Genomic DNA, 14,704 nt, shown 5'->3' on the forward strand with positions numbered 1-14,704 from the left:
AGAAGGGGGCTAGTGTACACAAGCCCACTATGGCTTATTTTGAAATAGGCTCTATTCCCTGTCTTAACAGCACCTATTTCAAAATAGAATGAGGTTCCTCATAGAATTAGGTTTGCCAATTTTCAAATAAGCGAACTGCTATTTTGAAATTATTTCAAAATAGCAGTTGCATTGTGTAGGAGAAAGGAGAGTCATTTTGAAATAACTTTGCTGTGTAGACCTACACTAAGTCATTGTACAGATATTTACCCTGTCCTTCCACTACGGCTACATCTACACTACAGCGGTCTGTCAATAGAAGTTACTGTTGGAAGAGATCTTCCAGCAAAACTCTTGTTGCCAAGTCATGCCCACATGCAAAAGTGTATCGAAAGAGCAATCTGCTCTGTTAACAAAGAGTGGCCGGACTGCCCAGCCACTCTCTTGATAGAATGACCAACCAGAAGCTCAGCAAACAGGGCTGACCAGTGAACCAGAAGCCATGTCTGTCAATAGAGGGCCCTCCCACCCCAGAGTGTCCACATTGCTCTTTTATCAACAGAAACTGTCAACAAAGGCATTCTTCCTCATCCTGAGAGGCAGAATGCTGTCAGCAGAAGTGCCAAGTTTTGCTGACAGACTGTTGACACAATGCATTTTGTGTGTAGACAAGTCCATGAGTTTTGTTGACAAAAACCCAGTTTTTTCACCAAAACACTCCAGTATAGACGTAGCCTACCTCTCCTTATTGTCTCCTGACTCATCAAAATCTGTACGTCGTGTAGTCGTCAAAACTAGCCCTATGTCGTGCAATTTACTGCTGTGCCTATAGAGAGCTCCTTTAATGTCAGCAAAGCACCATACAAATACAGCAATCCACCTTCATGCAGTAAATTTTAGGGCATAAAATTGTAAAATCTTCAAAGCAGAGACATTGGATAAGACAATTTGAACAATGCCTAACACACCAGGTACAGTTAAAATGAGCAATAAAATTACTACAACAAATAAAATGTAGCCAACCCTTAAATTGTGCAGGTGCTAAACGAAGAAGGGAAGCAGTACGGACTCACTATGAACATCAATAAAACAAAACCAATGGTATTTGGAGATAAGGAAATAGGAAGGAAGATCAGTGCAGATGGGACTGAACTGGAGAACGTAGAGAAGTTCACCTACCTGGGGAGCAACATGAGGCATGATCTAGACTGTAAGAAGGAAATAGTGACTAGAATAACGAAAGCAAGAGCAAGTTTGAAGGAGATAGATAAGATCTGGAAAAGCAAAGCAATTAGCTTAGGAAAGAAGCTGAGCATCCTGAAAACTTGTGTATTCACCCATACGTTGTACAGATGTGAGACATGGGTGATAAATGAAAGATTCGAAAAGAAGAACACTGGCATTCGAAAGGAGTTGTTCTAGGAAGATTCTGAGAATAGGATGGATGCAGAAGGTCACCAATGAGGAATAATACAGCAAGATACAGCCAAAGGAGAACCTCCTGCAGAAGGTTATAAAACAAAAGCTACAACTATTTGGGCATATTTGCAGAATGAACGATGAACAAAAAATCAAGACCCTGGTATTCAGCATAATGGATGGTTCAAATGGGAGAGGCAGACCCCACAGAGAATGGATAGATGATGTAGTAGATTGGTGCGGAGCTAGTCTACAGAAACTAAGCTATTCCACGCTGGACCAGGAAAGATGGAATGGAATAGCAAGAGGGGCATCAGACACCAAAGGGCGCTGAGCCCATGGTTACTGATGATGATGACAATCCTTGAATGAAATAGAGTGCTTGCATTATTAAGGTAAACAGTATTGTCCCTAATTTATTCTACAGCACCGAAAAGATTTACCTTTTAAAACAATATGATAGACCTAGCAACGATGGCAACAGCAACATTGTTATAGTTGGGAAACCAGGCAAAATAGATGAATAACACGATACAGCGCTCATTCCTAAATTTAATATGGAAAAGTCCCTAAATGATTAGGGAAAACAAATAGCTATTGTATAGTGTAAGGCATAAAACTAAGCATATAGGCTATATCTACGCTACAGAGATGTTTCAAAAGAAGTCCTTCCAGAAGATCTCTTCTGAAAGAACTTCTTTCAAAAGAGTGCATCCACACACAAAAAAGCCGATCACAAGTGATCTGCTCTTTTGAAGGAGAGCATCCACACGGCCCTTGCTCTTTTGAAAGAACTGGCCAGGGATCCAAAAATCAGGTGCCACAAGGACTGCTCTTTTGATAAAAAGGCCCTGCAACATCGACACACATTTTCTTTCAAAAGAAGCTTTTGAAAGAAGGTGCTCTTCCTAAAATGAGAGTGGAAGAGCATTTTTGAACGGAGCACCATGTTCTTTCGATTTAACTTCAAAAGAATGCTTTTTGTGTGTAGACACTCTGCTGGATATTTCAAAATAAACCCTTTTTTCGAAAAATATTTTGAAAGAACTTGCTAGTGTAGACACAGCCTTAAGAAGGTATAGAATTTTGTTTTACATGAATTGGTCCTCACTGTCGTCTGGGGTATTTGCATAATTGTTACCATGGTATGCATACTATTGTATACATCTTTAGGGATTCAGTTTAGACTTTTTGAATTTCCTGCATTTCTTCTTTGCAAAGAGGGAGCAAGGTGGGGCTCAAGATTAGTTTTTATCTTTTTTAACTGGTTGGCTATAAATTCTGTTCCACATGAAACCACAGAAAAGAAGCAATTAACTTTTCCCCACACATATTGGATATAGTTCCACTAAACTAGATGTACTTTAAAAACAATGTTTTTAGTAAGTCATTTTGTCTATTTAATAATAAATGTTTATGAACATGAACGTTCTTAGAAACCTACATAAATTAAAAATTTATAGGCATGGTTTCCTGAAATTTCAAACTAATGACAATGTTAACATATGCCAGAGTACATAAAAATTAAATATGTGATTTGTCAAGATAGGCAATAGTTTCTAAATTCACAACTTAAGATCTATGCATCCCTCAAGTTTCAAAATTTTTTTTTCTTATCTATAGATAGGCACCAATACATTTTATGGCCAAAAGCCATGCATTATTTGCACTATCTGAACAAACAAAATATTGATGCAAAAATGTCTATGTTACTTAAACTATTAATGTTCTTTAAGACCTAGATGAGGAATCTGAAGGATGTCTTGAAACCAAGCACAAAGAACTTTTAACTGGAAGCATAATGCAAAGGGACTCTAATGAAGAAACTCAGAAAAGAGGGAGCATAGTTGAAACAAAAATGAGAAAGAAATTTGTACCTCTTTTCTCTTGACAAAATGAATTTATGCCCTAAATCATTTTGAATGCTAGCACTTTTAACACATCATCTAGTTAGTATTATTGCTGAAGATATTCCTGCTTCTTGTTTATTTTAATTTTGAAAATGTATTAAGCTCTCTCAGTGGTATTCTATGGCAGTGAGTTACATAACTTAATTATGTGTTGGATAAAAATAGTTATTTCTAAAATCTATTTTAAACATGTTTATTTACATTTTGCTTTATCTCTTATTCTTGTACTCTGGGAAAGTTTAATCATTTTGGACCGCTCAGTCATTGATTCTTTACCTTTTCAAGTTTACTTTCTCAAATGAAGCACACAGCAAACAGTGTCTTTGAATGATCCCCCTACACCCCATCTCTAGTCATTTTTGTCATTCCCTGGACTCTTTCTACTGATGTGTTATTTTTGAGATAAAGGACTAAAATGAGTGCAGTAAGATCAGGCTAAATACATATAACCAATTCATAAAATAGTTTGTGCTTATAGAAATTCCTTCTTTCCTTGTACTGTGAATGTTTGAAGAACGTGGTCAGTGGTTTCTGTGATTAAGAAGTTTGAAAATCACTACTCTCTAAAATGCAGGAGTTGAGTGATAGTGGAAGACATGCAGAAATATAGATTATATCTATCTAGGTTTTAAAACAAGAGACAATGTACTTGGAATGCTGCCACATGAACAATCTTTAAATAAGATATTCAAACTTCCCTGCACAAACATGGATGCTTCTGCCTAAACAAAATTAATAACTATGCTCTTTTTTAGAAAGAGTCATATCTTCTGTTACTGATTAATTAACACTGGGTACACCTATAGCCGTAAGGGCATGGAGTCTTTGTTTGTACCAGCAGGAGGAAAATGGCTTTGCCCTTCATGCTATTATTTTCTCTTTCCCTGACCTGCTCATGACAGCCTATTTCCTCCAGGATACTGCGGGAGAGGCAGCTTCAGCTGAGCAGTTTGGCTGGCTGGAGGTACTTAGCAGAAACCAATGAGCTCCTGTGTGCCCAAGGGGATGACAAAGAGGCCCTCTGTCTACAGCAAGGCACCAGTGCTTGCCTCATTCAACAGATCCCATTCTCCCAGACCTGGGATTAGACAAAAACTAGGGCTACATCTACACTACACCAGCCTGTTGACAGAAGTTACTGTTGTTAGAGATCTTCCAGCAAAACCTCTGTCATCAAATCACATCCACCCACAAAAGCGGATCAAAAGATCAATCACTCTGTTGACAGAGAGCAGACAGACTGCCTGGCCCTGCTTTTCACAGAAGGGCCAACCGGCAGCTCAATAAACAGGGCTGCCCAGGAAACCAGAAGCTTTCTCTGTCAACAAATGGGCCCCCGAGGCACCTACATGGCTATTTTGTTGACAGGGAACTGTCACCGAAAGCATTATTCCTGAATGCGGAGAGGCACGATGCTGTCGGTGGATGTGCCAGGTTTTACCGACAGTCTATCAACAAAGTGCATTTTGCATATAGACACTACGTGGGTTTTTCTGACAAAACCCCAGTTTCGTCAGAAAACACCTCTCATGCAGGCATAGCCTATGGATATGTGTTTTTGGTATGCTATGGATATTGCACTAATCACCTTTTATGGGACTGGAAAGGAATTTTTCCTCCTTTTATCTTACTGGCCAAGATAGGCGTTTTTTTCACATTCTTCACAACAGCTCAGAGACTCAATTGTAAATATAAAGGCTGTTGCAGTCACATGTATTTGTTGGCACTTTTCAGATAATCACTTATCTGTTAATTTTGTAAAGTTTATATTCTGTACATTTTCCCACCAGTTCAATAGGCAGGACATTCAAGTTAGTGTCTAAAATAGCAATGTCTGAGATTAATTAGATTAGATTATTTTAGATCAGATTATCAAGTAGATATTATTTTATGTAAATGATTAATATCCTAAATACAGAACTAGATAATCCGTGTCTTTTCTGAAAGATGCTTAGTCTACTGTGCCTTCATAATTGATGATCCTTAGACTGTAATATTGATAATACTTAGAGTAAATCCTAAGTAAGAATTGTGATTTCATTACTGAAATGAGAAATTCCCTGTGAGTCAGGGTCAGAAAAGTAATGTACTGCATATGTTGGTAATTGCTCACTTGCAAAGTTGCATCCAGTGCACCTGTGTCTTACAAAAAGAGAAATAAGGTAACACTACCTCCCATCCTTCAATGTGAGACTGCCATTCTTCCAAAACCTCTAATTTTTCCATTTGCCTCTTAGCTTCATTTATATTGGAACAGACAGCTTTCATGGCTTGGAGCGCTTCCATTAACACTGTGTAATCACTGTGTTTCTTTGGTGTCCGCTTCAGTAACTCCTGTTTACACATAAAGAGTACATCAGTTTTGATCCTCAGATGTATAATGCCAAATGTATATTGATCCTCAAAAGTACCACATTGACTGCGATACTAAAACTAAACAGTACATATCAAACTCCTCTTTCACTAGGTAGAACCCAAATACATCCTTCTATACTTTGCCTTGGTAAGGCAACAAAACTCTGAAAAACAAACTAGCAAGAGCAAGAATAAGTGATATTTCAAAAACAAAATTTTCCAATTCAACCCTCCCAAAAGTTTCCAATTCATCAACCTCCACCCCCCACCGCCCTGAAAGAGAGGGTTTAATGTTGACCTTTAACCTCTTTCTGTACTCTTCAATAGAAAAGTCAAATTTTAATGTCAAAAATCAAAAGTATGTCTTAACGTATTTAGTTAGGATTGTCACAATTAGTACCTAAGATTACTGGGAACTGAAAGAGGATCGATTGTTTTTTGCTATTTTTTCTCATCACTTGGTGCTCTTAACAATACTTTGACTATAATCAGTTTCAATGTAACTTTGCCAGAAGCTATTAGTCAGTTTCAAGTGTACTCTGCGGGGGTTTCTTATACAGCAAGAAAGAATACTACAACAATTTCAAATAAGAGAATGTGATTGTAAAGCCATAGAAATAGGTAGAGCATCTCAGAGATTACTATAGTAATGATATTATTTAACTCACTTTTTTAAAAAAACAACTAAACATGAAGCTATATCCCTTATATTTTCTATGTCAGTGCACAGAGATGTGCCTCTTTCAGAGCTGACATTTTAGGAACTAAAATTTAATTTCACACACACACACACACACACACACACACACACACACACACACACACACACACACACACACACACACACACACACACACACACACACACACACACACACACACAGAGTAGTCAAATTTCAATTCACAAATGCAGCTTTTTCTTCCTTTTTAACAAAAAACATAAAATATCCAGCATAAATTTGATATGTTTTCCCTTTGCATGTGCACGCACATGCACACAGTACAAGCTAGATGTGCTTTTATCATTATTTGAAACTACTCAGTCTGCCTTCTATACCTATGCAGAAACACTTTGACATTTGTTTTAATTTAAAGTTTACTAACAATGGCATTGATTCAGGAATTAGTTTTAAGCACTAATTGTATCCCTGTTTATCATGATATTTGAGTTTTTACTGTAATCAATCTCATTAAATTCACTTAAGTTTAAATAAATGGCTTCCTCACAATAGTGGTGAAGGTGAACTGGTGAACTGTGGTGAAGTGGTGAACTATTACTCTACAGGGAAAGTGGTGAAACTAGAGAGAGACCAATCCTTTTCAGTTAACAAAGCCTGTTAATCTTTTTTTTGTACTGAAGTCCCTGGAAGACTTGCCATTGGCTTTAATGAGTGCAAGCATTAATCCCATATTTATTTGGGGGAGAACATTCATTCTGGGGAGAGGTTGTTGTTTCTCTCATAACTATGCATAGCAAAAACTTGTGTGTGCAAAGTACAAAGCCCCAGGTAACAAACATATAAGTACCTTCAAAAGGAGGGGATACTTGCATATTCTCTGTATTGGTGTTACTAGATACCCTTCCAAGGGAACATCTGTATTCTTACGTCCTCCAAGCAGCATACAGTTCTAGGATGAAAGCAAATTAATTTAATTACAACATTCTGAGTAAATGCTATTCTCCTAAACTATGAGTTCTACAAGAGTTCAGTAGAGAAACTCATTACATTAAAATATTTCCTGTTGTCTCCTATGAGAAATCACTATTTTAAAACATAGGCAATTGCCATCAAAGAAAGCTCTCACAAAAGCACTGACACTTGCCTAGGATTGTAAATTAACACGTACAAAGAAAATATGAATGTACTGTAGTACTAAAGCTTGCTTAGCCATTTGAGGTGCACTCCGCACTATGGAAAGAAACACTCTTCTGATACACTCAGACATGTAGGCTATGTCTACACTACAGAGATCTTTTGAAAGAAGCCCTTCTGGAAGATCTCTTCCGAAATAACTTCTTTCAAAAGAGTGCTTCCACACATGAAAAATAAGATCGAAAGAGTGATCTGCTCTTTCGAAAGAGAGAGTTCATACAGACCCCTGCCCCGCCCCGGCCCCCAGCCGCCAGCTCTTTTAAAGAAAGGGCCAGGAATCGAAAAATCAGGTGCCATGAGGACTTCTCCTTCAAAAGAAGGGCCTTGTGGGGCATCTGCACACATTTTTGTTCAAAAGAAGGCGTTCTTTCCGAAATGGGAGTGGAAGAGCGCTTTTCAAGGGAGTGCCGCATTCTTTCTATTTACTTTCGAAACAAGATGTTTGGTGCGCTGATGCTCTGCAGAATCTCTTGAAAGATCCCCCTTCTTTCGAAAATTCTTTTTGAAAGAACTTGCTAGTGTAGGCACAGCCATAAAGAAAAAGAAATACAGTAGTCCCTCAAGTTACGTGAGGGTTGCGTTCCCATGCACCCTCTCATAACTCGAATATTGCGTAAGTTGGGAGGTAGCAGTTGGGGAGGGTAAGCCTTGCAGTGGGTTGGGGCTGTTGGAGGGGGACAGGGAGATTAAGCCTGGGGTAGGTTTGGGCTGCAGGGAGAGTGGTGGGATGGTGAGCTGGAGCTGTGTGGGGGGAGAGCTGGAACCATAGGGGGTGGGAGTGAACCAGGGCCATGTGGGGGGTTGAGCTGGGCGTGGGGGGGTGAGCTGGTGTTGGGAGGGGTGGGAGTGAACCAGGGCCGCGTGGGGTGGTGAGCCAGAGCTGTGCAGGGGAGTGGTGAGCCGGAGCCGGGCACAGGGGGAGGGTGAGACAGACCTGCATGGGGGGAGTGGTTTGAACTGGGCCACATGGGGCCAAGGGGTTGAGCCCAGGCCAGGGGGAGCAGGACTTTGAGTTGAGCTTAGCTCGCGTTAATGCGAGCTAAGCTCAACTCGAAATCACACATTTTGAGAGTTTCCTGTAATCATTGTTATGTTTTTGATACTATACAAACTAAACAATATATCCTATTTTCTCCCGCCCCACAGCTGTTAATGCCTGGAATCATTGGCTGCGTCTACACGTGCACGCTACTTCGAAGTAGCGGCAGTAACTTCGAAATAGCGCCCGTCACGTCTACACGTGTTGGGTGCTATTTCGAAGTTGAAATCGACGTTAGGCGGCGAGACGTCGAAGTCGCTAACCCCATGAGGGGATGGGAATAGCGCCCTACTTCGACGTTCAACATCGAAGTAGGGATGTGTAGACGATCCGCGTCCCGCAACATCGAAATAGCGGGGTCCTCCATGGCGGCCATCAGCTGGGGGGTTGAGAGATACTCTCCCTCCAGCCCTTGCGGGGCTCTGTGGTCACCGTGGGCAGCAGCCCTTAGCCCAGGGCTTCTGGCTGCTGCTGCTGCAGCTGGGGGTCCATGCTGCATATACAGGGTCTGCAACTAGTTGTTGGCTCTGTGTATCTTGCACAGTTTAATGAAAGTGTGTCTGGGAGGGGCCCTTTAAGGGAGCGACTTGCTTTTGAGTCCGCCCCGTGACCCTGTCTGCAGCTGTGCCTGGCTCCCTTATTTCGATGTGTGCTACTTTGGCGTGTAGACGTTCCCTCGCTGTGCCTATTTCGATGTTGGGCTGAGCAACGTCGAAGTTGAACATCGACGTTGCCAGCCCTGGAGGACGTGTAGACGTTATTCATCGAAATAGACTATTTCGATGTCGCAACATCGAAATAAGCTATTTCGAAGTTGGGTGCACGTGTAGACGTAGCCATTATGTGTTGCCTTCAAACCAAGGAGTATAGGGTACATCGTCCAGTGCTAATCTGTAAACTGGTCAGGAGATGGCATTGAATGTGTAATGTAAGCAGGAAGCATCTTCCTCTGAAAATGTCACATCCAAAATGCATCTGACCTAGAGCCACCTAGAGTGATCAGGGTACAACGTGTAAAATCAGCTTTCATAGGGCCTGGTAAGACACAGCTGTCAACTCACTGAGTCAATGAAAAGATATGAAAGTAGAACACCAAGTCAAAGTTTATTTACCAAAAGAAAAGTTCGCACTGTTCTTATTTTGTTAAGTTCAAGCAAAAGTTTCTGTGCCTTCTCATGGTTACTGCAGTATTCATCATAGATACAAAATCTGTCCTTCTGTAGAGACAAAGAAATACTTCGTTCTTACATTAGTCATTTGGCCTTAATAAAACCTGAATATACATTTCAGATGAGAAGAATGTAATGCAATCTGCATTTTGGAAGGTAAACAGCTTCTTTCTTATTTGTATATCTAATCTGTTGTTCGAAATCCAACGCTTCTAGAACTTTTAAATTCTGCTCTTAAATTAAATCATAAAGGTGACTAGTTTGTGAACATCACAGGAGAATCTGTACAGAGATTCCAGAAGCTAAGTTAAGATAAATCAAACAGGGGACAAAAAAGTGCACACACACCTTCCCATTTGCATACCGTATCACTTGTCTTCCACATGCAAGCATTTGCAGCTGCAATCCACATTTTTGAAAAAAATAAAAGGTGCTTAGAGCGAATTTTTGCAAGCCCTTCCATTATACTGACCTTTATCATTTGTCCCATAATGTGCAAATATAGAATTTAGCAAAGATTGAACCAAGCAGAGTTCTCAATGAGGTAAACTGTGTGTAGAGAATTAAGCTCAGTCCTGATTGATGTAGCACGGTTCTGTAACATTGACGCTCTTGCACTCAGACAGGAAAACAATGCTTATTGGCTATAATTGATGCAGAAGGTGCAGAAATGTATCTACTTTGATTTACTGAGACAATGAGCTCAATTTTCTATTTCAAGACAGGTTAAATAATAATAAATAGTGAGCAAATATATTAATGTGTCCCCAAAATTTTAGTATTAAAAATGCTTTTAACTGCATTTTTTTTTGCAAACTCCTTTTTCCTCCCATCTCTCTTTTTTTATTCTGCTCTGTGACCATGTTAGGCACTTTGCATCTCAACATGGCATTTCAATGCTCTAACTTTTTATTCTTGCTGGTGAGTATATTCTTATGTCCCATTGACTTCAAGGTCCTTAAGATAATTTCAAAGTAAAAATTTGAGTAGCTATGACTTGCTCTCTGGCTGGAAAAAAAGGTTAGTTATATCATCACTGGGAAAAATTACTATTTTAAAGAAACATCCTCTGTGTTTGAATGAAAAATAAAATCAATTCAGAACACGTAGTCTGAAAATTCATAAAAGTTCAAAGATGAGAGAATGATGAAAGTTAATGTGCTAAAAACAACAAAGCTTGTTTATTCTCCAGTTAAGAGAATGAGTGAGATGACATGGTAAGGTTCTTTCTCAGTTCCTCTCTCTTTTAATTTTTTTTTAAATGAATGCAAAATTCCTAATGACCTTAAAAGAACTTAAATTATGCAATCATGTAATTTTGTCCTTGTGAATGAATATACACACATATCATCATGGCATTAATTAACTAAGACAATCATGAATGAGAAAAGTTAACTATGAAGTTGTATTAAATGATAGCATACAAAGCGAAGAAAGCAGATTCCCACTTCATGATGTACATTAGGTTCAGGATGCAAACGCTCCTCAACAAGGGCCAGGAAATCTTTGTGAACTGCAAGAATGTCTTCAATATTTGAAAACAACATCTGTAAAAGAATAAAACATAAATAAATATAAAAAGAGAACACAGAAAAGAAAAACACGTGCAATTAAAAACTAACCTTCACTGTTTCCTCTGTGACATTTTTATCCACTTTGGAGGCGGCACACTGGATCATTCTCTGAAGGAATGCCTGCATGAAACAAGACAGCAGTACAAGTGAGGAAATAGTACACTTCATAAGGATAGGGTACGTTACAGGGAATAAGACGGTTTTAGTAAATGTATTATACATTTTAATTATTCTGTCTGATTTGCATACATTGGTTCGAGCATTGGCCTGCTAAACCCAGGGTTGTGAGTTCAATCCTTGAGGAGGCCATTTAGGCACTGAGGCAAATAAATGCCAGGGATGGTGTCTGGTCCTGCCAAGAGGGCAGGGGACTGGACTAGATGACCTCCCAAGGTCCCTTCCAGTTCTAGGAGATGTGTGTGTGTGTGTGTGTGTACAAAAGTACTATTCAAAAATACACCAAAATACTCCTTTTCAAAAGTACTTAGAAGTTTGGTTAATTTAAACCTGCATAAAACTATATAAAACAGGTGTAATGCAAAAGCTGTTTAAATATGTATTGTAATATTAACCAAGGCAAAAAAATTTCAAAATCCTCTTAAGTACAATTTTCCTTCATCACTCCCGTTACTAAAAACAGTTGAACTATAACACAGATAAATCTCTTCCAAAACTTGAGACTCAATCCAATTCCCTCTGGAATTTTTCCATTTAATACAAGATGAGTTGAATTGAGCCCCTAATTTCTAAATCAAAGCTGGTTTTAAGCTACTATAAACAAGCATAAAATTCATCACAAGAAGCCACTAAATTATGCACAAACTTCTGATGTATTAATAGCTTAACCATCTGGAAGGAAAAATGATTTAAACAAGAAGTTCTGTGCAAAAAGCTTGTGCACTGTGGTTTAGACGTCTTGTATTTGATCTGGAAAAAATGGGAACAAAAGAACCCCACCCGCAATAAGGCTCATTCCCCAATTTATTTAATTGTGTTTGAAATAGTTTGAAGTGTCTGTAATTAAATTTGTACAAATTAACTCATTATCACAAAGGTACATTTCTGAAGATATTTACAAACTGAAATTTTAAAGTCTTATGGAACTGGACATTCACATGGACTTGAATACCCTTTAGTCATTAAAAATTGGCATAATAAGTGCTCAAATTGTCAGGTCTTTCATATCCGCTTAGCTCCAAGTCACTGTGCATTGTATACTGTATATGAACTCATCTAAGTTCTAAAGTTCTGCTATTTCCATACAGAATGCAATAAATAACCCTACTGGGGAGAAGGATAGCATTCATAGTATTCCTTTTTACTCTGCTGTGCCTTGCACATTTTAATTCCTAACTGGTTTTTCCCTCTGCAATGAAAAGAGCTATGTAAATAAATACACTTTTATTACTGAATAAAGAAAGAGACATCCCTAAATTCACAACATATAGACAAGACTTCAGTTGAAACAGTGCATATCCATTTAAATACATAATGCTGATTTTTATAATCCTATTAAAGACAAACACCTTCCCTACCCATTTGTGATTTCTTTATACCTTTTATCAGTGTTAACTCTATTAATTAAATTAGATTATTAGACTATTAGATTAGACTGAGTGCTGAATTTGGCTCGTTCACTTTAATCCCTTTCTTGCTACAATACATGTGTGACTTGCAAGCCAAATTTACTTTGTAAGTCAGCCATATATTGAACAGACATTCCAACATCCAAAAATATTAATTTACATGCTTCTACTTAAACTAGGATTTCAAAAAACTTGCAGAAATACATTTTAGATATCTAAAACCACGAAATTGTTAATTTATGTTAGAATAGTGGCCACTAAAATTAATATTCCCATGATATAGTAATAAACACAGCAAAGTTCCAAAACAATATATATTTTCTGCTACGGTAATTGCCCCTGGAAATGTACATTGCACTTCAGATGAAGTTCTAAATCTACAGTACATAAACTTGTTGAATAAGACTAGAAAGATTTTTGATTTTGAAATTGAACAAAATCTGATATTTTTACATTAATAATCTAACCTGAGTACTGAAAACTATACAGCCAGAAAACACAAGTTCAAAACACATCAAACTAAAAATATTTTCTATTGCATATTATCTTAACATTCCTAATAGGTCTGTAGATAAGCTGTGTGAAGAACACTATATTACATCCATAACAGTTTTAACAAGAACATGGAGAATATGGGGAAAGTTGAGCTAGAGAACTTTAAATTCAAATGTCTAGACGTGTTTCTTGAATACTACATGCCATACCTACTCAACTCACAGACACTGAGGCAATATTTGCATATTAAAACAAACTTCTGCATGATGTATATTAGTGCACATCAGAGGCTAATCTCCAAACGTACACCATATAGCTAAGACCTTCTAATAGATGTAAGGGAAATCATGGATTCTATGATTTCCAAACACCACCAGGACTTCAGCCAGCAGGTGGCCAGGACTTGTATGTACCTCCACCACCTATGGCAAAAGAACCTCTGAGCTCCTCACCGTTGTATGTGAAGGGGAAACTGGGCTACTCCCAGCTACCACAGATGGTAAGGGCCCCCCTGCAGCTCCTTGCCATCACTAACTGCTGAGGGCTCCAGGAGCCTTGGGGTAGACTCCACTGTTCCTGGGCAGCTCCCACAGCTCTGGGACGGGGGGGAAAGGAGACAGGGAGATTCTGGCACGCTTGAGTTCCCAGCCAGGCCCCCTCTCTGCTCCCACCAAACAGCTTCCAATTTTTTGCACAGATATTTTTAATAAAAGTCAAGGACAAGTCACGGGCTTTCATGAATTTTCCCTTATTGCCCATGACCTGTCCACGGTTTTTATTAAAAATATCCATGACAAAGGCTTAGCTTTACATGCAACTTTTTTGGAACATAGTCCCACAAAAAAATGTTGACAGAAAAGACTCCGACAGCACTAGCGGCTGAGTAACCTTGCACACATTTCCGTTCTTCCTCCTATTAACCTACACCAGCAGAGGCAGCAGCTAAATATATTGTCTTCTGATATGAAACAAAAAGACTCTTCTTTTTCTAATAATTTACCAACTGAATCTCCTCCTGTTTCTCTCCTACTGATCTGCAGTGCTGCATATGCTGTAAGTAGCATATAAAAATTCATCAGTCAAGTTCAGTGACATTGTTAGCACCTTTCCACATTATCTAGGGTCACCTGCAAAGACACTAAATTCCCCCAAGTCCCAGTTGGCCTATTAGACCAAAGGAACAAATGTCATAATACATCTGCAATGTTTTTCCTTCCAGTGCTAACTTCCTACACACATAAATGACCAAGTCTTTCTCTTGTCCATTTCTGCTGTCATCCAACAGACACTCACTTCCCTAAATCA

At 38.8% G+C, this 14,704-nt stretch overlaps 1 protein-coding gene across 1 annotated transcript in view; it reads right to left on the minus strand.

Moving 5' to 3' along the window:
• PREX2 (phosphatidylinositol-3,4,5-trisphosphate dependent Rac exchange factor 2) overlaps nt 1-14,704 on the minus strand; it is a 268,503-nt gene that overhangs the window by 202,342 nt on the left and 51,457 nt on the right. Inside the window, exons 2-6 of the mRNA XM_074987109.1 lie at nt 11,367-11,438; nt 11,169-11,291; nt 9,688-9,792; nt 7,190-7,291; nt 5,481-5,642 (exon numbers count right to left, since the gene is read on the minus strand). Of these exons, the coding sequence (XP_074843210.1) occupies nt 5,481-5,642; nt 7,190-7,291; nt 9,688-9,792; nt 11,169-11,291; nt 11,367-11,438 (564 nt within the window). The remainder of the gene's footprint in view (nt 1-5,480; nt 5,643-7,189; nt 7,292-9,687; nt 9,793-11,168; nt 11,292-11,366; nt 11,439-14,704) is intronic.

This window comes from Carettochelys insculpta, chromosome 2 (genome assembly GCF_033958435.1).
Source record: "Carettochelys insculpta isolate YL-2023 chromosome 2, ASM3395843v1, whole genome shotgun sequence".
NCBI lineage: Eukaryota > Metazoa > Chordata > Testudines > Carettochelyidae > Carettochelys > Carettochelys insculpta.